The 25635-nt window shown below is 44.5% G+C and overlaps 3 protein-coding genes across 5 annotated transcripts in view; 1 reads left to right on the top strand and 2 right to left on the bottom strand.

The window, feature by feature from the left end:
* ssbp2a (single stranded DNA binding protein 2a) overlaps positions 1-9466 on the top strand; it is a 42006-nt gene extending 32540 nt beyond the window's left edge. For 2 of the 3 annotated variants that reach the window (XM_062543239.1, XM_062543241.1), the window contains 13 exons: positions 812-886; positions 1267-1326; positions 1451-1505; positions 1847-1917; positions 2523-2590; positions 3541-3589; positions 3811-3846; positions 4695-4749; positions 5139-5209; positions 6339-6417; positions 6916-6944; positions 7175-7273; positions 7775-9466. In XM_062543239.1, the coding sequence (XP_062399223.1) occupies positions 812-886; positions 1267-1326; positions 1451-1505; positions 1847-1917; positions 2523-2590; positions 3541-3589; positions 3811-3846; positions 4695-4749; positions 5139-5209; positions 6339-6417; positions 6916-6944; positions 7175-7273; positions 7775-7804 (777 nt within the window). In that variant the 3' untranslated portion in view covers positions 7805-9466. The remainder of the gene's footprint in view (positions 1-811; positions 887-1266; positions 1327-1450; positions 1506-1846; positions 1918-2522; positions 2591-3540; positions 3590-3810; positions 3847-4694; positions 4750-5138; positions 5210-6338; positions 6418-6915; positions 6945-7174; positions 7274-7774) is intronic. The other variant, XM_062543240.1, reaches the window with a different exon arrangement.
* Positions 9467-9923: 457 nt separating this feature from the next.
* Positions 9924-13174, bottom strand: f2r (coagulation factor II (thrombin) receptor). Its single transcript, XM_062543238.1, has 2 exons — positions 12885-13174; positions 9924-12224 (listed from the first exon to the last, which is right to left on the bottom strand). Exons 1-2 carry the CDS (start codon positions 12970-12972, stop codon positions 11038-11040), a joined length of 1275 nt encoding a protein of 424 aa, XP_062399222.1. The 5' UTR covers positions 12973-13174; the 3' UTR covers positions 9924-11037.
* Positions 13175-13399: 225 nt separating this feature from the next.
* iqgap2 (IQ motif containing GTPase activating protein 2) overlaps positions 13400-25635 on the bottom strand; it is a 56563-nt gene continuing 44327 nt past the window's right edge. Inside the window, exons 30-39 of the mRNA XM_062543236.1 lie at positions 24330-24462; positions 21004-21106; positions 20418-20559; positions 18129-18216; positions 17315-17527; positions 16791-16951; positions 16002-16145; positions 15168-15276; positions 14228-14420; positions 13400-14196 (exon numbers count right to left, since the gene is read on the bottom strand). Of these exons, the coding sequence (XP_062399220.1) occupies positions 14307-14420; positions 15168-15276; positions 16002-16145; positions 16791-16951; positions 17315-17527; positions 18129-18216; positions 20418-20559; positions 21004-21106; positions 24330-24462 (1207 nt within the window). The 3' untranslated portion in view covers positions 13400-14196; positions 14228-14306. The remainder of the gene's footprint in view (positions 14197-14227; positions 14421-15167; positions 15277-16001; positions 16146-16790; positions 16952-17314; positions 17528-18128; positions 18217-20417; positions 20560-21003; positions 21107-24329; positions 24463-25635) is intronic.

The raw sequence follows: 25635 nt of genomic DNA, 5'->3' as shown, positions 1-25635 counted from the left end.
GCTGATTTCACAGAAGTAATATTACACAACAAACAAGCAAGACAAAAGTAATGCAACACCGCCATCTGCTGGTGATTTTCATAGCCCGCAGAGTATCACACAGTGCCATATGTTAGAGTATGAGAGTGTACTGTGAGAAGAGGGCATTTATGTGTTGAGCAGCTAGCGATAACTCTTACATTTCCAGCTATATCGATATCCACAGTGTTCCACCGTATGGTTTATTGCACAGGGATATAGTCTTTGAATAATGCTATCCGTCTTGTTCTCACTTCATCCACTCACATTAACCACTCACTCAATCTGCCCATTTCATTTTGCATCAGCAGGGGTGTGGGATAGGTTAAGTACTTTTCACTTTGAGATCTAACAGTCCAGGCTAATGCAGTGGAAAGAATGGAGAGAATGCAAAAAATGGAAAGAATGAATGGAATTCTGAATGAGTGAGCGGAGCTGCGTCGGTGAGAGAAAGATCATTCATGATAAAGTGATTCACTCACCCACTAATCCCATCATTAATCCCATCACACACCTCTCTCTCTTTCTCTCTGCCTCTGTTCTTTCTCTCTGTCTCCCTCCCTTTCTCCCCTGTCTCTCTCTCTATGCCTCTGTTCTTTCTCTGTCTCTCTCCCCCTCTCTCTCTCCCTCTGTCTCTCTCTGTGTCTCTCCCTCCCTCTGTTCTCTCTCTCTGTCTCTATTGTCTCTCTCCCTCTCTCTGTATCTCTCCCTCTCTCTCTGTTCTCTTTCTCTCTCCCTCTCCCTCACTCTCTCTCTCTCTCTCAGTAATGTCTGGTCATGTGTGTCTCTTCAGGGCTCTCCTGGCTCACAGTCCTCACCTCATTCACAGCATCCATCACATAACCACATGATGGGCCCCCATACTCAGGTAATACCATTCCAGCACACACACACACACACACACACACACACACACAAACACACAGTCATTCATGCACACAGTACAAATAGTTATTAGTTATGTTCACAGTAGTATTGTTAATCTCAGTGTGCTCACACACAGCAACAAAATAATGTTGTGCATTCTGTTTTGGCATGAATCATCATATCAAGAACACCCATGAACAAGCACACAGTCTACGAATGCAGCATCCCAGATACCACACACATGCCCTTATTTGTCTTCATGCCATTCTCATATTAGATAATAATACCACTTCTCTCCTCCCTGAGTCTAGAGTGGACGTGCTTCACCTGATGCGCTCTTCTTAACCCTGTGCATGTTCTCTCTCATGTTCTTTATCACAGTCTTTCATGTCGCCGAGGTACCCAGGTGGGCCCAGGACCCCCCTCAGAATACCCAATCAGGTATCATATCTGGGGGCTCTTGGGAGATGTAGTATGTGAACTGGTAGCTGTATCTTCATTGAACAGTAATGAGAAGTTATTACCTAAATTCTGAACACCATGTTGTGGATATTGCTTCGGTTAGGCGCTGGGCCCCGGAAACCAGGCGTTATTGCCAGGTGGAATGGACCCAAGACAAGGTACTGTGTGTGAAACTCCACTTCTCTATCTATACTAGTCGGTATTTGTTGGTGATCAGCAAGAAATTACATTGCATACTCTCCTCTGCTAGGAAACAAATTTGGACTGTTCTGCATATCTGTTGGCGCCAGTTAATGAGGTTCCCCCTTCACTGAAATGTGCTCTGGGTGCTTTCATTAAGTGCAAATGCAAGTTGGTTTTGTTGTTGTTTTGATGTTGGCTGTCCTGCTTTTTCATCCTTCCTCTCTCTCTCTCTCTCTCTCTCTCTCTCTTTTTATCTATCTCTCTTCCTCCCCCCCCCCTTTCTCTCTATTTATCTCTCTCGCTCTCTCCTTCTCAGGTCACCCAAATATGAGTGGGCCGATGCAGAGGATGGTGGCTCCCAGGGGAATGGTCCCCATTGGCCCGCAGGTACGGGGGAGTCTGCTCCGGTTTGATGTGATACCTCGAGCCTAATCATCAGATCTAGACTAGAGCACCTCCAGTCGGCTCTCTGATGTACAGTATACTCTGATGTATACTCGTGACAAATGAAAAAGATAAAAAAAATAGATTAAAAAAGAATATGACAAAGACAAGCTCTTTGGTGTCCTCATCATCAGACGTGTGATATGTGTAGCATAAGAAGGCTGCTGAGAGGACACGTTGATCAGACTTATCAGTGTACTCACAGCGTGCTCCCTCTGTAAGATGTTAAGCACCGCTGTAATGCTGTCTCGTATGCAGAGCTGAATAAAGCATGAGTGTGTGGCTGGAGCGCTCCCTGGAGAGCCTATGATGAGAGTGTGTGTGTGTGTGTGTTGTGTGTGTGTGTGTGTGTGTATGTGTGTGTGTGTCTGTTTGTGTGTGTGTGTGTGTGTGTGTGTGTGTGTGTGCATGCATATGTGTGTGTGTGTGTGTGTGTGTGTGTGTGTGTGTGTGTGTGTGCATATGTGTGTGTGTGTGTGTGTGTGTGTGTGTGTGTGTGCATGCATATGCGTGTGTGTGCGTGTGTGTGTGTTTCCTGGCCTCTGCAGAACTATGGCGGTGGAATGAGACCCCCCCTCAGCGCTCTGGTAGGCCCAGGAATGCCTGGAATGAATATGTAAGTATCCGCTCCCTTTCATCTGCTGCTCCTCTCTTTCTCTCCTTTCCTTCTCTTTCCTTTTCTTTCTCTTCTGCGGCTTATTTATTTTCATTTCCTATGTCTTCTTTTCTTTCTTTTTTTCTCTTCGGACTCATTTTTTTTTAACTGCCCTTTTGTTCTCTTTTTTTCTATTCTATTTTTTCTATCTTTTTTCTATTTGTTCTGTTCCCTTCTTTTCTTTTCATGCCTTAACAAAGAAGTATCATATATCATGCTAAGAGTAGCACCCCCCCCACACACACACACGCCCATGTAAAGCGTTAGTCCATGCGCGCTGGTGTGCTGACCGTGAGGAAGGTCAGCTCTGATGGTGCTCTCTGATGGCCCTTGCTGACGGGGTGGCAGGGCTGCTGGGCTGACCAGTGTGATGCCATTCCTCTCGCTCCGGGCTTCCTGTCTCAGAGAAAGAAGGGATGGCTCAGCAGACAACGGGGCTCCAGTGTGCCTGTGTGTATGTGTGTGTGTGTGTGTGTGTGTGTGTGTGTGTGTGTGTGTGTGTGTATGTGTGTGTGTGTGTGTGTGTGTGTGTGAGCGAGCCTGTCTGTGTGTGAGAGAGAGGGGAGAGAGAGTGTGTGTTTGTGTGGATGTGTGTGTGAGAAGAGGGAGTGTGTGTGTGTGTGTGTGTGTGTGTGTATGTGTGTGTGGGTGGGTAGGTGGGTGGATGTTTATATGTGTGTGTGAGAAAGAGTGCATGGGTATGTTTGTGCATGCTTGCGTGTGTGTAGGGTTGGGTGTTTATTTGCCTGGGGGAGGGAACAGCATATGTGAGGCTCCTCTCGGCTTCTCTTTTGTTTTCACATCTCTCCCTTTTCTCTCTTCTCATGCCATCCTTGTTGTCTTTCTCTTTCTCTTTCTCTCTGTCTCTGTCTATCTCTCTCTCTCTCTCTCTCACGCTGTCTGTCTATTAGGGGTCCTGCAGCAGGGAGGCCTTGGCCCAATCCCCCTAATGCCAACACAGTGAGTGTAAAGTCAGCAACAAAACTGCCCACGCCATCTACCAGACCCTCTAGCACCTGCATCATTAGTGTCTAGGGTTACTGCGTCTCAAACCCATCTCATCTCTCTCTCTCTCTCTCTCTCTCTCTCTCTCTCTCTCTCTCTCTCTCTCTCTCTCTCTCTCTCTCTCTCTCTCTCTCTCTCTCTCCCTCTCTCTCTGTCTCTCTCTCCCTCCTTCCCAGATCCCGTACTCCTCAGCTTCTCCAGGGAGTTATGTGGTAAGCTGTGGTGTGCTCTTCCCACTGTATTCCACATCCACACACACATGCCCAGTAGAGGCTGTTTGGTAGAGGCTGCCCATGACGGCCTGCACAGGTTTAGGCCTGTTGGTCGGAAGAGCCTGACGCCTGACGCCTGACAGTAAATGTTGTAATAGGATTTGTCACTGATAGTCACGGGAGATATTATCAGCATGCCCTCACACATTATTGAGTAAATCACCCGTGGTTATTGCCGATAGCCCACATGTGGCAATCCGAATGTCACAACTTAAACCAAAGGCAGATCACATCACGGTGGAAAAAGAGAAGTAACACCAACCCACTGCACACAAGTGTATGAGCTCATTTTCACACGTACATGTAGTTCCTCCGTTGCTCGGCAGTAGGCTTGTCTGTAGATGCCTTACATGGTGTCGCAGAGCTAACGAACATTGAAATCACAAATGAAATGTGGGATTGGTTGTTGTTTAGGTAAGAATATATTAGCATAAGCCAACGGCAGAGTAGGGCCGATCGGAAAGAGAATATGAGCAGATCTAGCCTTGATCTAGCCAGATCTAGCATGTTTTAGATATTTTTGACCTTAGTTCTTTTTTTTTTTAAATCTTGATTTTTTTATCGGCCATTATAAATGCCTACCTACTGTACCCGTAGGTGTTATGACAACTGGTGTATATCAGCCAATAATCAGCACACCAAAGTCTTCAGGGTCTTCCTGGCTGATATAAATGTGTGTGTGTGTGTGTGTGTGTGTGTGTGTGTGTGTGTGTGTGTGTGTGTGTGTGTGTGTGTGTGTGTGTGTGTGTGTGTAACGTGAGTTCTTTTATTCTCTCACTTCACCTCAGGGCCCACCTGGAGGAGGAGGTCCCCCTGGTACACCCATAATGCCAAGTCCAGCAGGTACATTTATTCATTTATTCATTTTAGCCGACGCTTTTATCCAAAGTGATATACTGTATGTCTTACACATGTCAATGGCCGTTGACATGTGTAAGACATGACTCAGGGACTGCTCAAGGGCACAATGGTGGAAGCAGGGTATTGAACTCGACAGTTGAAACGTAGCATTGTGTGTGTATGTGAGAGAGTGTGTGAGTGTGTGTGTGTGTGTGTGTGTGGGGGGGGGGGGGGGGGGGCAGCATATGTGAGGCTCCTCTAGACCTCTATTTCTCTCCCTTTTCTCTCTCTCTGTGTGTGTGTGTGTGTGTGTCTCTGTCTGTCTGTCTGTCTGTCTGTGAGCTGTAACAATGAATACTTGTTAAATACCAATTGTTTTTCCCTCTGTTTAGAATCTACAAACTCTGGAGACAACATGTACACCATGATTAACACAGGCCCCCCAGGTGCAAACAGACCCAGTGTGAGTACACATCAATGCAGTTATTACTGGGGCACTGGGTACCATCAAATGCTTGAGTGACCTTGCTCTTAAGTATGTTTCTGAACTTGTGTTAGCAATTTTTTTTATTGTGTTTTATAATTCATACAACAAACACACTAAAAACTGAAATAAATCTAAAACAACAAATAAGACAACATACATCAAATAAGACAACATACAGCATTCAACCGCATTCACTCCCCCCACCCCCAAGTCTTGCTCCCCCCGCCCCAGAAAGAAAGAGATTCGGTTAATTGATACAGCTCAACCAAGTTGACCAAATTTGTATGCCAGATTAAGATGGGAGATGAAAAAGGAAGAGAGTACGGTAAGCAGAAAGGGGACATCGGACCATGGCTACTATTCCGACATAATATTATTGGTATGTTTCTGAACTTGAATGTCTCCTCCTATGTGGAAATTAGAAGGCCACCTACGGCATGCCAATAAATCTGAAATGAATCAGCATTTCAAGCAGCAGACTTTTCTTCAAACCATTCTGTCATTCTGAGTGTAAATATTGACTTTTGAAATATTAATTTGTATGAAAGTGGTGATCGTTCTTTGTCTCTTCAGTATGCGGAACGAGACGTGAAACGATATGTCATCTGTTAATGCTGTAAGACAATTTGTTATATAAATGTCCATTTGGGTAATTAGTCTTCTAGTTATCTCCCCGGATGTCTAGCTTTGCACACAATGCTTCTGTGTGTCTTTAGGTTTAATTTTAACTAAACTGAGACACAAATGTCACACATCACATGATTAATTCTGTTTGGTTTGCCACTGCTTTGTGGGGAAAAAAACTGCAACACACTGGTCTTTTATAAAATAAAAAAAAAAGACGACTCGAAATGAGAGAGCACTTCTGTGAGTGGTGACGTGTGTTGACACACTATCAGGGAAATGAAGTATACTATTTTGTCTGAACCCATACACCTGTGTGTGTGTGTGTGTGTGTGTGTGTGTGTGTGTGTGTGTGTGTGTGTGTGTGTGTGTGTGTGTGTGTGTGTGTGTGTGTGTGTGTGTGTGTGTGAGTGTGTGTGTGTGTGAGTACTGCTGTTGCTGTGTTTGGTACTGAACGTGTGTGTGTGTTGTGTGTTCATAGTTCCCTATGGGTGCTGGAGCTGAAGGACCCATGGGCAGCATCACGGGAATGGAGCCTCATCACATGAATGGATCACTGGGTATGGCGGCAGCACTGATACACTCACACACACACACACGCTCACACGCAGACACACACACGCTCACATGTACTCTCACACACACACACACACACACACACACAGAGGCACACACCACACACATACGAGCATAGGCACACACTCAGTCACTACAAACATATACACGCATACATACACTCAATACAAGACATGTACTCACTTGTTCCTCTGTGTCTATGGGGAGCAGATGACATAATTCATGACCCAGGGTTCCAGAAGGAAAAGGGCTTGTGGGTGGGAAGGGGAGGGCAGGGGCAAGACCGGAGGGTCAGCGAAAGAATGTTAAAGACCCCAGTGTGTGTCAGCTCACAAAAATGCTGCTGAAGGCCGCTGCTTTTGACACTCTGTTTTGAAGTATCATGTGTATGACATAAATACTACAGACAAATACCTGGGTACTATATGTATTTTTTTTTGTCATTTTGCCATTTATTTGTCCACTTGTCTCATTGTACACAGGATCTGGTGACATCGACAGTCTGCCCAAGGTAAAGATCAAGAGCACTCACTCTCTTGCTGACCCAGACATAAACCAGAAAATGTCAGACAGAGTTATTGTGTCCATGCGATTATGATCTGTAAACATAACGTTTGTTTATGGTTTGTTTATGGTACGTTTGTTTTGACTTGGTGTCTGTCTTACTCACTCTTTGTGTGTGTTTGTGTGTGTGTGTGTGTGTGTGTGTGTGTGTGTGGGTGGCTTGTGTTTCCTCTGCAGAACTCTCCCGGGAACTTGAGCATGAGTAATCAGCCAGGCACGCCACGAGATGACGGCGAGATCGGAGGGAACTTCCTGAATCCCTTCCAGAGTGAGAGTGTACGTCAGCACCTCCTATGGCCTGTTTACAAGCTTTAGGAAGCCCAGCACTAGTATGTGCAGTATGTGTGAGACAACAGTAGCATGCAAGCAGTGAAAAACTTTCAGCTTTATTTAGATAACCGCACAAGACAGTCTACGAACAGTTAGTTAAAAAATCTATAAACCCTTTAAATTGGCCCAAACAAGGATACAAGGAGGTTTATTTGTCACATGCATATCATTACTAAAGTAAAGAATGCAGTGAAAACAAACACTTCAATTTATATTTCAACTATACCTATACTGTTAATTACACCTAACTGTAAATTACACTAACTCCTGCACAGCCTACACAAACTCTTTATCCCCCAGTATCACTATACTCTAGCTGTGACCGGGCTATTGCATTCCCTGTGGTCAACTGTCAAGTGCAAGTTGCTATCTAATTTATCAGATTAATGCTGAATGTCTGCTAAATGTCAAGTGTCTTATCTACGTTCTGAAATGTCTTGTTTCCAGTATTCTCCTAACATGACAATGAGTGTGTGAGGTGGGAGAGAGAACCTGGGCTGGCCAGTGAAAGTGTTTCATGACAACAGGAGATTTCCACGGCCACTGAAGTCATCTTTTCCAGGGGGGTGCATCTGGACTCAGCTCACTTTGTCTTTTTCTTTCCCCCCCCCCCCTATAATTTATTTGTCCCCGGTGAAGTATTGATGGCCTTACACGGACTTCAGCTGGAGGACTTAACGAATGCAGCAAGCCAAATAAAACTGTCAAAAGAGGGAGGAAAACATAAAGAGGACGGGACAAAAACAACTTCATGTGTATCTGCGTCACTGTGTTTACACATTCCAATGTTCATTTTGTCCAGAAAGACTCTGAGATATACACAAAGGTTTCTAAGACGACAGCACATTGGAACAAGGAACTTGTTTACTGGAGTCTCAGTCTGTGTTTTTTAAATCCCAGATCACCATGAAAATGACCATTTTCTCACATCAACGCAAACAGACAATAAGACTAATTTCAAGTAAAAATGTGTGGATGTATGGATCTGACTTCAGACTTGGAAAGAAATGGTGGCAACCATTTCAGACAGAAATGGTGGCAACTCCGAATTCCAGATGAGAGCTACACAATAGCCTTCAGTGAACTGACAAGAGTCAACGCTATTCTCTCAGTGGAATTCTCGCCGCCATTTTTTATCATGTGTGTGTGTGTGTGTGTGTGTGTGTGAGTCTCTGTCTGTCTGTCTTGTTACTCCATGGGGCATTCCAGAATTATGGGTTTGGTTAGGCTATGTGTTGTATTTCTGGTGTCATTTGTTGCCGTTGCATTAAGATGACAATCATGATTTCCCTCACTATTAATTTAATTAAACATCTTGATTTCCAATTATTTAATAAGATGACTACAAAGCACACATTCTCACAGATATTAGTATATGTGTTTGTTTATCACTGATGGATGAAAAATTGCTGAATCGTAAAAATAGTAGCTCTGACTTGGGTGAATCACACAGAATTTGGCAAGCGCTGGAAGACTGTTGAGAAAACAAATTAGTTCAATAACAGTACGGTCCACCATGAATCAAACATTACAGTATAGTCACTTTTTTAGTTTGAATCTTTTGTCTTTCCCAGTAATCAAGTTGTCTCTTCAGTTTTACTATTTATATATCACATCAGACTTGGGGGGTATTCAAGGTTTGTGGTTTAGTGACAAACCTGTGTTAACCTAAGTTAACTAATTTTAAGTGGTAAGCCTCCAAAAACAAGAGCCCAATGTCATTGTTTTGTTAGGAAAATAAAGGAGGATACATTACTGTAGGAGGTTTACTACTTAATCAGAGTTAACTTACCCAGGTTAGTGACTAAACCACATACTTGGAATACCACCTTGGACATTTCTGATGAAAGTCCAGTGTGTTATTTTTCTGTTTATTCCACTGTTCCTTGTTCATGTATTTATCATGTATTCATCATGTATTCATTTTTGCACAAATGTCAAAATTGCGCTACTTAATCATCAGTATCTTTGTGATTTTTCTCCATAACTCTGTTTGTGATACAGTATGTAGGTATTTTGAAGTTAGGAGGCATCTTAATGACTTTGTGTAAATATTTTGAGAAGTTTTTGGATGCCAGCATAAATCTTGTTCTGTGTTTAACTGTGTGTATGTTAGTAAAAAGTGTTCATTTGTGTTCATTTGTATCTGGAGTACCTGTTCAGTTTCACTTCGAACAAGTTATTTCTCCATTCTTTTTATGAAAAAAAACCCACACTTTTACTGAGATTAACTTGTTCCAAACAAACCCTATATTTACTTCTGTGTGGGTAGGTACAATATCTAAAACCTTATCATTCCCCCGTAAAGCATCAGTGGGCTTTGTTGTCTCACAGGACATGCACGGACATGCAGTGCTTGTGGTAACGAGAGGTCACTGTGTGTAAATGGTCGGTTACTGTAGCCAAATATTGTGAAATACATTAAGTGTAATACAATGGAGACTATTTTACATACTATTTTATATGACACTGCATGTGTTGTTTTTAGGGGTAGGGGAAATCCTTTTTCATTTGTAAGCATTTTTGTCTGGAAGGCAACACATCTGTGCCAACCTATTGTCATATCGTTGTGAAGTCATCAACAGCAATTGTGATATATTGTTTTTAATACTTTATTTAGGAAGAACTGTACTGTGTTAGGACTTCCCAACAGGAAGAGCTGGGTAAAAGATGAAATGGATGCTGTGGTATATTCAGCATCATGCGTGTAGCTGAAGACTTGGCACATTGCACATTAATGAACAGTACGGGCAGACCAGCCTGCCCAGTTAGCTCATTAAAATATATATTAGCTAGCATTTCAGGTCATCCGAGCAAACATGAACAAAAGTGTTTAAAATCCCTGTAGCTTAAAGATTCAAATATATACATGGTTAACAAGTGAAAGAGTATAGCTTTCAACCCCCACTTTCCCGAGAAAACAAATGCTGAAGGCCATTATCTTCAGTTCAAAATTGGAACGTAACCTTCAGACAGGGACTAATGGTCTAAATAGACCGTCTCCATGACATGCCCATACAGGGAGCCTTAAAACATCAACTATACACTGCACATATTACATAAAAACTGAAAAATATAAGCTAGTAATGTAATGTAAACTGTAGAAGTAGCAAACCTGGCGGTTTATGTTTTGTCCATTTCTCACAAAACAAGAGTCCAAATTATTTTGGGACTTGATACAGCATAACTGCAGTTCGATAATGCTTTTAAAGCCAATACACAAAAGTGCCATGAACAAAAACCCACTGTACCAGCCAGTGTGAATGCCGTCTGAAAGCCACACAAAGGGCGTAGAATTGGTCACAATTTCACAAATCAGTATTACCATCTCCTGCCCCATTCCTACCCTCCTTCAGCAACACCGTAATTTCTAGACAACTGCTCCTTGGCCCCAAAACACCACATGATTTGGATCTCTCACTGCCCTTCACTCCTAACCTACCTACTGTAGCAAAGATCATGGCAGACTCTGGATCTGATCTGATCTGGATTTGAGGAGTTTTAGAGCAGACAGAGCCCAAAAAACATGCTGTGCTCTGGATGCCCTGAAGCTGAATTGGTAAACACTAGTCTATGACCAGGGTAACTATCATCCCTGGCACTAGATCCCCTTTTGACTCAGTCCCCGATACACAGACGACCCCCCCCATGTCAGTCTCCATCCGTGCTCCGCCAGGTCGGTGTGTCACCTCTCTGGGGCACAAAAAGGCTCAGCCCATCAGCTTCCTGTACTGGCTGCTCATGTTGCTCTTGATGGCGTCGATCCTGCTGCTCCGGGTGGTGCTGCTGCTGGTGGTCGGCGAGCCCCTCTCCAGGCCGGAGACGCTGCCGCAGCGGAGCAGCGCGGCCACCTGCTTCTGGCACTGCGACGAGCCGAAGTAGTAGACCAGCGGGTCCAGGCAGCAGCTGACGCTGCCCAGGCACATGGCCAGCAGGTAGGCGGCGTACGAGCTCTCCGTGTGGTGGTGCGTGAAGCGCACGTAGTGCGCCAGCAGGATGACGTTGGTGGGCGTGAAGCACGCCACGAAGACCGTGAGCACGGTGACGGCCATGAAGATGGCGCGCGTGCGCCGGAAGCCGTTGGCCACGTCGGCGGCGGCGCAGAGCGCCTGGATGATGCGCGCGTAGCACACGGTGGTGAAGATGAAGGGCACGAAGAAGAAGAGGGCCGAGAAGACGGGGAAGAAGTACAGGTAGTAGGAGCGCAGCTTGTGGATGTCCAGCACGTCGTGGCACGTGGTGATGCCCATGTCCGGCAGGTGCATGGTCTGCTCGGAGGTGACGAGCGGGATCACGCCGCCCACCGACAGCACCCACATGGCGGCGCACACCGCGCTGGCCGTGCGCGGGTTGCGCCACACCAGCGAGTCGATGGGGTAGACCACCGCCATGAAGCGGTCCACGCTGATGCACATCATCAGCAGCACGGAGCAGTACATGTTGCAGTAGAAGGCCGCCGTGACCACGCGGCACAGGCCCGAGCCGTAAATCCAGTTGTTGCCGTTGTAGTGGTAGGAGATGCGGAAGGGCAGGAGCAGGACAAACAGCAGGTCGGCAAAGGCCAGGTTCAGCATGTAGATCACCGCCGGCTTCTTGGCTGTGGTTCGGCGCAGGAACATGACAACTGCCAGGAGGTTTAAAGGCAAACTAATGAGGAAGACTAGAAGGTACATGGTGGGAATGAAGGAGGTCACCATAGGGCCAGTGAGGTACTGCTTGGCCTCTTCACTTAAGTAGAGCTGCTTTTTCACCTCATGATGGTGGCCAGACGTCTTGGGTGTCTTTTTGGGCGCCAGATCAAAGCCTGAGCCACTACCTTCTTCGGAATCAAGCTCAATGGGCTCGTCTGTAACGGGCAAGAAATGTGCAGCGAATGTCCTGACAATACTCCTAGAACCTGAGGAGAAAGTGGCAACAGAAAATGTTTATATCTTAAAACGTGCCGTGACGACGTGGATTTTTAATACATAGAAATTCGTTTATCGTTTCGGGAGTGAATAAAACCCCCAGCATTTTGAATGTTCATTCATCTAGTAGTCGTAAAAAAAAAAAAAAAAAAAAAAAACACTTGTTACCTTGTAGCGCGCAGGCGGGGGAATTGAAATGTATTACAAGGTAGGCCTAATGCAATTATTTTGTGGAAAGCAAATTGCAAAAATATCTACTAAATGAACACAATACAGTTCAATCAATATCAGCTTTACCTCGATAACTTATTGTATTGAGAGAGGCAATAAAAGCGTGGAGTGAATGAACTCAAGAAATCGCTCTTTTTGTCTTTCAGTAATCTACAGGTGTTTTGACTAATTCGAAATTCAAGGCTTCCAGTGAAAGGTTTCTTTTTACCTTACAATGTAAATGAAGGCTAGGCAGTGAGGTGGTGCAGTTTTAGTTAGTTAATTATTTGGACGCATTTTATAATACAATTACGTCCAACCGTTTTCAAGCGTCTCGTAGGTTATTAAAATACCCCGTTTTTGTTAACTAGGACAAAGGTTCACAGCACATACAATGTAGGTGGCCTACTAAAATAAAAAATATTCACAAGTCCACTTACCATTTGCGGTATTAATCGTAGCTGTGGAGGATTCCGCAGCAAAAAATGCCAGAAGAATGAAGGTCCATATAAGAATGGTTTGAGCCATCGTCTTCAACAGGTAGCCTACTAGAGCTTACACAAAAGTTCGTTTAGCCTTAAGAGTTTAATAGAAAAGGCAGTATCTTGTTTTAATGACTTTCAGTTATTTCTACTTCTAAACGTGTCCGTATGGTACCAACATTCACGCAGAGGAATACACACAGCGGTCCCGACACACTTTTTGTGGTCAGGAAGCGAGAGGAGGAATTATTGCCTCACATCGTTTTATGGCTTGAATGTAAACGCCCACTTGCACTAAAATGAAAAATGTTGGCCTGGACATTATCTGCCATTTTGATCTGGCAACTACGCAACTGCTGAGCGCTTTCTCCCACGTTCCATGTAGCAGACGTAGCCACACAAACATTCAGAGAGAGAGGGAGAGAGAGATGGGGAGAGAGACCACATTGCAAAGTAGAGTGAGTTTATTTATGTTTTTAGATGTCTCCTTTTAAATCCTTAAAATCACTTTAATTTACAACACGTTGACACAGTTATATTTAAAAGCATAAATTCTAAAGACAACATGTCAAATATATACTTAAAATATACTCAGTTTCTTCAAGAAGAGTTTAAAGGCACCAGTTGTGTGAGAATTGCCACAGGCCAGTCTGATACAGCAGGAAATGTTCAACTCCAGTGACTATTTCACGATCCATTGAAGGAGGCAGTAGTGCGTTATGCAGTTCATTAAAATCTCTCTTTTTTCCTTTTTTTTTTTTTTTTACAAGTGACCAGAAGTGTTGACATGAAATTACAAAATGGTTGATTGAACCATGTCACATGTACAACCAATGTGAGAAACAAAGTGACAGACTTTGAAACAAAACAATGTGACATTGATAAACCTTCAGACAAAACCTAATAACCTTTCATTGTGCAACACACTTAATTTTGATGGAAGTAGACAAGATAAATGAGAAACATGAAACATTTAAAACAGTGCCAGATTAACGTCAGGTATTATCTACCTTGTTAGATTTCTAGCTTTAGCAATTTTACCATTTAAAACATAATTTAATATTCAATGATTTATTAAATACCACATTAATCTAAAACGTTAACATTTTTCTGTCTTGTTTACAAAATTGCTTTGATGGAAAGGCACATTCCAATCACATCACCAAGCATTTGGTATAAATGATATGTGACCTCTTTGGCATTTCTTGTGAGCATACACTCGCCTCCCCACTTTTCCATTTTCCAATTACACACACTGTGCCCATACAAACACACACACACACACACACACACACACACACACACACACACACACACACACACACACACACACACACACACCTTATGCACACACATGTACACACAAACAAACTCATTCATTCACTTCCCATAAAACTTCTTGTTGAGAAGGAAGATGAGGAGGTTGACGTTGACTTTGGCTTTGTCAAACATCTTCATGACGGCGACTCCCTCGTACTGCAGCTGGAGCAGGTCCTGTGGGAGTTGAGGATGTTGTGTTTAGACTGGGAGGAATTCAGGGTCAGTGCACCATCTTATAAGGAGCCCTTCAACTCAGCCAATTATCACAATGAGTTTAGATTAAGGCTTAAACGGCATTTTCTGTGGAGGTGAATTTGGTTTAATCTTGAGAAAAGCTGATAAGTTATAGTTCATCAACACGGGTAGACTATATCGTCATAGACAAGTAAAGAAACAACCTGGAGCCACGCTGATCTAATATATAACTTCCAATAACCACAGTCTTTCAGCCTTATTCAAGATTAGGTTTAACTGCAGACCCTTCTAATGTCCTAAGATTAGTGTACAGGCTGCTGTATAGCTCGGTACAGGTTTGATATGTCAGTGCTCTATTGAAGCTACATTGATGTACATAGATGTAATGTTCTTAGCGTTTCACTAGATAGATATCCAGGCAACCTTGTGTTGCAAACATCCTGTGTTTAGAGGTTGCCTGATAGGAGCAGGCTGTGTGTGTGTGTGTGTGTGTGTGTGTGCTCTCTATGTGTGTGCGTGTGTCCTATGTGTGTGTGTGTGTGTGTGTGTGTGTGTGTGTGTGCTCTCTATGTGTGTGCGTGTGTCCTATGTGTGTGTGTGTGTGTGTGTGTGTGTGTGTGTGTGCTCTCTATGTGTGTGCGTGTGTCCTATGTGTGTGTCCGTCCATCCGCAGGGCCTGTCCCTGCAGTGTGCGCACACCCTGTCTAGCTGATGAATGAGCGTTACCTGGAAATGAAGCTGCACCTTCTCCATCTCCACTCCCATGAACTTGCCTTTCACCTCAAAGTCCCCAACTTCCTCACAGGGTGAGATGTCAAACATGACATTCTTTAACCTGAGGTGGTGAGATGGCAAAAGCAATAGCACACTAGTTAACCTTTCATTGTTAAATTATTTATTCACAGTTTTTACAATAATAAAAGAAAGATAAAACATATTGCAGGAAATCAAAAGAACATAACAAAAAGATCTTGTTTCTGTACACTGTCCAAGTCTGGGAGTTGCACGACTGGCAAAACAATCTTGTGTGGCATTCCCATTAAAGGGAAAAGGCCTCAGGAATACCGAAAAAAGCAACAAAACACAAACATTTACTAAACGTCACTATTCCATTGGGGCTCAAAGTACCCTTTCCTCAAAGGCAATTCCATGGCACTTCCTTCTGCTCAGCCCCTCTGAGACAACCAAAGTATGCGAGTGCCTTGTATTGGAGTTCTCAGAAATCCCCTACTGGACGGCCAACAGGATGGAGAGGGCAGGAAGACCCTCTCAGCCAAATGAGAGTGGCTCTCTCCGGTCATCACCACAATAAGCTGACACAGCATGCCACACACACATCAAAGACAACCTCCACCAACCCCAACACACACACACATACAGTACATACAGTAAACACACGCACGCTAGGCCTCACAGTGGGTTCAGAGGAGGAGAGAAGAGTAGGAAAGAGAACGAGACGAGCGAGAGAGGAAAAGTGAGATGAGGACAGAGGCGAGGGGAGTGGAGGAGAGGAGAGATGAGACGAGGAGACAGGTGACAGGTGACAGGTGTGGGACTCACTGATTGGTCTGAAGGCCCTCGATCTCCAGGAGGACGCCCTTCTCGTGGAGCTTGGCACCGGTGTACTTGAGGGACTGCTGTTTGGACTTCCGGCTGCCCTTATCATCCCCCTTTCTGTCCAGCTTGATGGAGCGACGAGCATTTCTAAAAGATGATCACGAACACACACACACACACACACACACACACACACCGAAGGAGGACATTTGCTGAAGCAAAGATAAGCAATACCATGGTCATGAATTTTATGCATGCAGCAAAAACATGATCTCTCATCAACATTTTTCTCATCTACAAATGAGGTGAACAAAAGGGCACTTCCAGTGGTATGGATGTGACAGTTGGACTCATATTGGTAAACATGAGATGGACATAATAAGTATCAGTGAATACATTTGCATAACTTTTAACGTATCCTCTGTCCTTTGAATACTGACAAATCATCAAATTTCATATAATCTTTTACATCCTAAGAATACAGTATATGCCATTGTATCAGCGTTATGGATGTGACATCAAAGATACATACTTTTAGTGAGAGATAACAGGTTTTCTACAAACTCTCTGCATTTTTCAGGAAACTAACAAAATCATGATATACAGTACAGTATGTAGATACTGTATATAGCATGAAACTTTGTCATTTTTGTAACGCTTTAGGTACGGAAAACTGCCGTTATGGATGTGACGTGAATTGAAACCTGATCATGATCCAGTCAACTATTCAACTGATTATTTAGTTGTAGTGTGATGAATGGACAGTGCATTTTACATAGGATCTGAACATACTTCCTGTTCAGGTTGTCCAAGCATGTTTTGATGTAGGTGTCGTAGTAGTTGATCTGGTCCTGATAGAATGCTGCCTTGGAATTCAGGGCACCTAGTGTTTGTTGAAGCTTGACCAGCTCAGCCTTCCGTCTTTGTCTATAGCGCCTCTGGTACCGAATGTCCTGTCAATCAACAGAAGGAAAGAATCAACAGAAGCTTTGCATTCATGTGGCTTGGTTTAATTTCCACTGCAATTTAGTATTCGGTCAAGTAACACCCCCACTAACTCCCACAGTAGACAATGAAAATGACAACTAATTGCAACTGAAGTCGGCTATTTTAGTTACACTGAAGATGTAAGGTTGAGTACCTGCAACAGTGCTAAATATATGTAATGGTTGTTATTATTATGTATGGCTATTCTTTAGTCATATTTAGAAACTGTACCCGTAAAACGATAATTTCACTGTGCTGTTTAATTTTTTTTTAAATCCATCTCAAGGCATCAGTGGCAGAGACCGCACAGTAGCAGAACCTGGCGCTACCTTGGCGATTTCGTTGATGACGTCCTGGTACTTGTTGGCGTTGCGCACGAGGCCGGCCTGCTCGAGGGTGCGCAGGTTGCGGCTGATCTTCCTCTTCTTCTGCTCCAGGGGCAGCTGGCGGTCCTCCAGGGCAGCCTGGCTGCTCTTCAGGCCCTCTGGAGCGTTGGCGTCCTGCTCCGTGCGCTTCTCCACCAGCTTTGTGTGGTCCACCTCCTACGACCACACACACACACACACACACACACACACACACACACACACGGTTAATTCACACTGACTAAAACATTGTCCATATCTATATGTTTAATCATATGGCAGATGTTTTTCTCGTCATCAACTTACGGCTCATTGAGTCTATATATTTATCAGAAAGTGTCTGACTGGAGTAAACTGGAATGTTTCAAAGCCCCCTACACATAACCTGACATGGGGTCAAACAGAGTTACCAGGCCCTCCCTTGCCTTTAACATATAGATTTACTGAAAGATGACCTCTAAGCTCTCATGGGAAATGAGTTGTTGACCTATTAAACATGTACATCAGGCAATAGCACAGACTCCCACCAAGGTCAGGCTAGACTGAGCTATCTGGGGACATTTTTGGTATTTAAGTCAAGACCTCTCTACACATTTTTGAGGAGTCCTTTCTGTTGATTTAGTTACCCACAAAATCAATTCACAAGTCAGACTCAGACTTACTGGCATTACCACTGATGGTGGGAGTGGATCATTTTTTACCAGAAAATGGCAAGTCCACTAGCATTTTGATCTTCAACAGGTTCAACAGCATTTGGATGTGCTGCTAGGGACCTCACCTGGCCCGGAGAGGCTGGCGTCTCCAAGATCTCAGTCAGGGTCTCTCCTGGCTGAATCCTTATGACATCCACAATGAGCTTCTTGGTTCTGCACAGAGAACATCATAAAACATTCAGTAAACACATACTGAATCATTTTTTATTACCATTTTCTTTTATTTATGACTTTTTAACCACCATTTGTCAGACCGCAGAGACATTTGAATAATGTACGCAGTATTACAAAACACAGGTTGACAACACAGGAACGCTTGTGTGTAGTTTCTGCTCTTCTGGTGTTATTGATGCTCTTGTCCATTTGGACTTGGGAACAAAGCACTCTCGCTGTGAGCCTCTGGGAGCAGTGGAGAGTGTTAACACATGGACAATAGAGACACGTCAGTGTCTGGCCTCTACTGCGACCAGGGAGGGGGGCGAGGCTGACTCACACTTCCTCTTTCCTCCACACGACTCTAGACCCTCCTGCCCCAAATATCCTTCCAAGGTTCATCCCCAACTTCCAATACATCAACCAAAAAAGAGGCTATCTGAACTTTCATCCAGTACCCTTGGTTAAGTATGCTAAGAACCAATGAACAGTTGTGGCTGTGTTAGTTAGTGTAGTAATCACATATGTGTGCATTTATATTAAGGTTGACCTTCCAGTGTGCAAGAGAGCGAGATTGTGAACGAGACGTATGTGCTGGGGCCTGGGAGGACACAGTTAACGCAGCAGTTCTGCCGTACAGTATGGCTGCATCCTGTCACTTCCTGTGACTTCCTGTCCCATCCCATCATGAGAGGGACGAGATAGGGGGCTGGGAAGATCATGGACTCCTGACTTGCCGCTCGACGATAACAGAGGAGGAAACCAGCGGCCCACAGGGCTTATTTATATAACGTGCCTGGAATCCAGTACCAAGAGCTGTCTGCAGAAAAGACTGAACGACGGGTCACTGTCGAGAGGACATGACTCGAGAGCAGCTTGAGCACTTGTTTGGCTAAACATGCTTCTGCTAGGCTACTGGCTATGGGGCGCAGTCTCATTGATTGAACAGCTGCAACGGCCCTAGCAGTTCCAAGAGAAGGTCTGTGCAAAGGCCTTCACATCTACGTTAGAGAGAAGAGACTGAAAAAGACAGAATGATAGAGAGAGTGAGAATGAGTGTGTGAGTGTATTTGAGCGTGAGTCAGTATGATTGTGGTTATGTCTGAGAGTGTGTGACTGAGCTGTGTGTGAGTGTGAGAGAGAGAGAGAGAGAGCAATTGAGAGAGATAGATACCAATAGTATTGAGGCACTTGTTGGCCCTTGCTGTTCCACAGCAGAGCCCATGGCCTTTATTACTATTATAAATAGAGACAGTGCTCATTAATCAACAAACAAAACTACCGTAAATATGAGTTTTTTTTGCCATTTGTTATCCCTAGCCAGTTGTTAAAAGGGCAACCTAGAGTAAGAGATTACCTATCACATGTGACTATACACTACAGTACAGTAACCAGTACAGTGTGTACCCATCAAACATACAGTGCAACCATGATTACAAAACACAAACAGTAAAAACAAATAAAACATGATAAGAATGAATTTAAAAAAAAAAAAATGAAAAGAAAATCATACAATGCAGTACATATACAGTAGATGCACGCATAAATTGTCTGCTTGAATAGGGACTCTCTAAAACTCAGAAACCATTTTGTAAAACAGAATGTTATGTGGGGGACAAGTTGCATATATAAACAACTTGGTTGACTATTGTTAGGTATGGTCTTATAAGTCCTCTAAAATGGATAGTTCTGGTCCTTGATTATCATTGGTTGGATCACGTTTGTAAAATCCAGCAGAATCCACACCTACCACATTTCTTTCTAAATTACTGTGCCACCCCAAATGTATACAAGGTTAGAGTTGCTGCATCTCAAAGTGGCTTGACAACCATTCTGCTAGAGAAAACATGTTTCTTCGCAGAAGAATGATTATCTACAAATAAACCTGACCTACACTGGCCGCCTTTTTAATGTGTTTTATGGACCCTACCAGAGGACAGTGCCTCATCCTGTATGCTGTATGCTGTATGCACTAATGCTGAAGTGTGTGTAAAGCCCAATTTACACCAAAGATTCCCAATGCGGTGAGACCGAGTTGCAGCAGCGTGAATTAAATGTTGCATGTACTGTAGTTGCAAGCCGTCGCAGAGCATTCAACATGTTTAGTCAACGTTTTAGAACGTTGCCACTCGTCTCGTCTCATCGTAAATCTTTTGGTCTGAACCCTACTTAAGGGTGTGAGACTGGGCATCTGAACTCACTTCATCATCAGGCCCTTGGTGTCCTTGTCGTCTCCCTCCAGCAGCTCAAACTTGTTGGTGAGGTTCAGGGAGATCTCCGTCTTGGCCAGCTGGGTCAACGCACTGTCCTTGTTGGGGTCATTTGGGTCTATGGCCCCCTCACCTGGTTGTTTCAGAACAGAGAAAGGTTACTTCTGAAGAGTCTGATGAAGTCCTGCTTAACATTAGCTTTTGTGTGTGTATATATATATATATATATATATATATATACAGTAGTGTACAGAGTACAATATGGGCTTACTGCCTTCTCATTTAATTACTGCTAGCAAGAAAGTCAGGTATCTTTATTTCATTTTATTCAGGCAAGGCTGAACTGACTGTTATTCTAACAACTGACTGTTATTCTAAAGCTGCTTCCTATTCATTGTCAACAATTATGGTACTATTGTTCCACAAGTTTTGGTTGGGAGCTACCCGTTATGCAAACTTATTTCAGGACACTGCAAGAACAAAAGGAGGAAACTCTCTGCCTCAAAACTACAGGGAAAACACAGCTCCATGAAAGAGCTGGATTTCAAAGGAGAAAGGAGTATATGGAGAACGGTACCGAGCAGAGCCTCCACGTCCGGCACTTCTCCCAGGTCGTCCAGAATCTCATGCAGGGGGTCATTCTGATCGGGGGAAATGGCTTCCTTGTGTTCTAAAACAAGCTGAGTCACAAACACACACACACACACACACACACACACACACACACACACACACACACACACGAGGTCACCTTAGAACAAATCAACTGCAACCTGAGGACAATTACTGCACTGTTTTTTAGGTGATTCTATATAATCCATGACATATTTTCCAACATTTACATGGGACTCTCTCTCTCTCTCACCCACTCTCTCCCTCTCTTTTTGTGTGTATGTGTGTGTGTGCGTATGTGTGTGTGTGTGTGTGTGTGTGAGAGAGAGAGAGAGAGAAAGAGACAAAGGGGGGTGAGGTGAGAGAAGAAGAGAACCAAACTGCTTTCAGTGTATGAGGGACATGTAAGGATTGTTGGGTAACTCAGCCCTTGCTCTTTGTTGTCGCAGCGTAAAAGGAGGTGAAGCACAGAGATTTATGAGTCGGCCCTGATCCTTCCAGAAAGATCCTCCTTCTCCTCTCAACAGAGACCACATCTCTCCCTCCCTCCCTCCCTCCCGCACGCACAGCACAGAACAGCACAGCACAGCACAGACAAACAGGGTGTAAAGCCGTCGTTATCACACCGTTGCTAGGGCTTTTATTGTGATTCTGTTGTGCAGAAATAATAACTGCTTTGCAAACTAAATGGACTGCAATCATGAGAAGAAAGCAGTTGTCGGAATGGAGTCATTCTTTCCACCACATTAAGGCCTGAGCGAATCTTTCTCCCTCGTCCAGCTGGGATTTGGTTATGGCGACCCCTCCCAGGCCCGCGAGACGGACCCATCTCGCCTTCTGGCAGATCCCCTGCCAGCCCAGGGACAGAGAGGGGAAGTCCGGCTGACCCAGATGAGCTGATCAGAACCTAATGTGGCTCGCGGGCTCGGTTCGAGATGGGCGGGAAATGGCTTCATTGTTAGTCAGCCTGGAAGGGCTGGCGAGGGAAGGAGTCAGTGGGACTGACATCAGTGTGAACAGCATCCAGCTCGGCCATCTGAAACAGATCAGGCTGTGTGTGTGTGTGTGTGTGTGTGTGCGGCAGTACAGACAGGACAGAAAAGCAGAGAGAGGTAACGTCTGGTCAGGGAAACGGAGCGGAAAACAAAGATGATGGGTGTGTGGGTCTGTGTTGTGTTAGAGTGGGTGATGAAAAGAAGGGAAGCCGGATGAAGAGAGGGAAGGAGTGAGAGGCTCACACAGACAGACAGACAGACAGACAGACATACAGACAGACAGAGAAAAAATGAGGGTGTGGGTGAGTGAATGGAGACAGTGTGTGCAAAAGAGGCCTGGGTGATTGACAGCCACCGGTGTGAGAGTGTGGGGTGTGAGAGTGTGCCGTGAGGGGCCAGAGGGTAGACTGCACTGGGCCTCCTCAGCATGGGGATCCACTGGGCTGACAATAGCTGCTTTCAGACGTGGATGAAAGTCTGCATGTCCTGCGGATGTCAAGTGGTTGGGCCGTCTAACTGAACAACATAACCGGACATTTGGAACTCCGAACTTAGCCGGCACTTACACTACTCCCCTACTAATATTTCCGACGGACATTATGTAAATGAGCCCGTGTCTGAACGAAGCGAAGAACATGCGTAGATTCTGTTCATGTGTGTGCTCTACCACATTCAACCTGTTCAACTGCACAGAGATTCTGTTCATATGTATCAGTGTCGTTCACACTTAATGTGAACATTTGAAGGGTCGGACCTCCGTTGACAAATATACTGTACATATAGGAGGACATGTACAGTATGTGGAGGACATGTCTGAAAGCAGCAACTGAGAAGGGTCCTCTACCCGTGAGCCACCACACCAGCCAACACATGCTCCAGCTCCAACCACATGGTTCCCATTAGTTCTGCTGCACCTAAGTGTGTGTGTGTTGTGTGTGTGTGTGTGTGTGTGTGTGTGTGTGTGTGTGTGTGTGTGTGTGTGTGTGTGCGTGTGTGTGCGTGTGTGTGTGTGTCTCTGTGTGTGTGTATTGACTTTCACTGGGCTGCCACAGAAAACCGCTCAATAATGTTCATGTCACAACCCCAATGAAAAAGTTGTGAATCAGCAATAGCCACGTGTGTGTGGCGCGCGTGTGTGTGTGTGAGTGTGTGTGTGTGTGTGTGTGTGTCTGTGAGTGTGTGTGTGTGTGTGTGTGTGCGTGTGTTTGTGTGTATGTATGCGTGTGTGTGTGTGTGTGTGTGTGTGTGTGTGTGTGTGTGTGTGTGTGTGTGTGTGTGTGTGTGTCCAGCTTACTCGCTCATCTCAGTGACTCACACCTTGTCGTGAGTCACGGGGGTCTGAGTGCATGACAACCCCCCAACTAAACTGAAAGCATGTTACTACCATTGCAGTGGATCATAGCAAACACCCTGAGAAATTACTAGTCAGCATGAGGGAAGTTGTGCATCTGCTCCATGACCTTCTGCTTTCTGCAATTATGAGCACCTCAGCAGAAAGTGTATCCCAATGAACTACAGTAAACAGCTTCCCAGTAACATTTACAGCACAATTTCCAAGCATTTCCAACAGATTTCAAAAACTCTCATGCTGACACAGAATCCAACAGATTTGAAAAACTCACTGACTAATGCGTATAAGTCAACCAGTCACTTAGGCCATCAGGTATCTAATTCAAAGCAGACACTGGGTGATATTCTCAAAACAGTTGTACATGCGTCTTAAAGCAACACAATGCAGGTTTTAAACCTTAAACTTTTTCAAACTCATTTTGATGCTACACTGACTTACAATGTGTGCTTGCAGTGCCAGCCAGGTACTGCAATATGTTAGTCGATGGGATATATGTGTTACATGTGCTATTTGTTACATGTTTCCTGTGCTATGGAGCATGACAGGAAATTGTGTGGCAATAATTATCCCTATGAGACAATAAAGGCTATCTATTCATGTATATTAACACTGTTGTCACGGGTAGGATCATCACCCTTTTTGTCGGCTTTAGACAAAGTGGGTGCCCTCTTAGCACTAAATGGGCACCCAATACGGTGAAAGTTGACGGAGAAAGGGGAATCCTACATTGTGTTGCTTTAATCCCATAACGTCCGGCACCTTTAGATCACTGGGGTAGACCTAATGATTCCTACGTATGGCTGACTAATCCCCACTCTGTGTTCTAATCCTCAATTTGAATTGAAGTGTGAAGGGGAGCTCTTTTTCACGGCAGATATACAGCCCTAAAGACATTCACACACGGTGGATTAATGGGGTCCCCGGTGGGCAGATGAGGCCCTTTACCGAGTGTGTGTTGATGATTTCGTCCACAGAGATGTAGATGATGGGCTTGCTGAGCGTCACCATGTCCGAGTACTCGTCTATGTTGAACTTCTCCTCGGGGATGGGCACGTCACAGGCAGCCTGGAAGAAGGCCCTGTGAGAGAGAGAGAGAGAGAGAGAGAGAGAGAGAGAGAGAGAGAGAGAGAGAGAGAGAGAGAGAGAGAGAGAGATAGAGAGAGAGAGAGAGAGAGAGAGAGAGAGAACAGCTGAGCTGAGCAGTGGACATATTTCAGCCAATCAGTCAGCACCACTGACAATACAGAAATGCAATTTGTGAAAAGCAATTAAACACTTTAAGAATGCAAAAAAAGACAGCAGAAAACCACTAATTTGTCTCAACTGAATAAGCACCTATAAAACTTGAAAGACTTGACTTTCACACAGGCCCATAATGCCTTCACAGTGCATTTGTCCTGCTGTGGATTACTCAAGGAGTTTGTGACTCATGACGTTCATCATCCATCTTAATCTGGAACATTCTAGGAATTACTCACTTCAGTGTTTTATAAAGCAACTTAGATTTTGGGGTCGAGGTCACATGTCCAGATGTTTGCATGTCTAGTAAACATTTTTCCAAAACATGTAGGGCCTATTTCATTGTTATCTTTTTTTAAAGACTGCTAAACAAGACAGCCACTAGACATCTCACATTTCTATCTCCAGTTTAACACACATTAACATTGATTCAATACTCCTTATCTCTCCTTATGCACCTCCAGACAACATCCAGACACTGTTGCAATAGGACCACATTCTTCCAACAACTACATTACAAAGCCACAATCCCAACCCCTTCTCTCCATTTGAGCCCACTCATCGTGTTTATTCAGCGCTCCCTGCTATCCTGTCATTATTACGTACCCACCAGAGGTGTCTGGGAAATGATCATGCACTCCCACCCTAATTGTTTTTTTCCCCTTTCAGATACAAGAGCGGACACCGCATTGATCGAGGCAGAAAGCATTAGGCAGCGAGGCAGAGACTGTAGCTCTTGAGTGGGTGCAGGGCCTCCGTAATGTCTTAATTAGATCGGCAGATGCAGCCATGGGTGCAGAGCGCGGGGTGGGTGGGGGGGGGGGGGCGCCACTGCAGCACAACACGCAGACATCCACAGAGACAGGGAGCCGTGTGACTACCAGTAAGCCATGACTCACTGCACCAGTGACAGAGGCCAGGGAGGGGGTCAGGGGCGAGACGGAGAAACAGAGAGAGAGAGGGAGAGAGAGAGAGAAAGAGGGAAAGTGAAAGGAGGGTGATAGACCAAGAG

This window comes from Sardina pilchardus, chromosome 8 (genome assembly GCF_963854185.1).
Source record: "Sardina pilchardus chromosome 8, fSarPil1.1, whole genome shotgun sequence".
NCBI lineage: Eukaryota > Metazoa > Chordata > Actinopteri > Clupeiformes > Clupeidae > Sardina > Sardina pilchardus.
The sequence above is the reverse complement of the archived record's forward strand: the minus strand, read 5'-3'. Positions and strand labels throughout refer to the sequence as shown.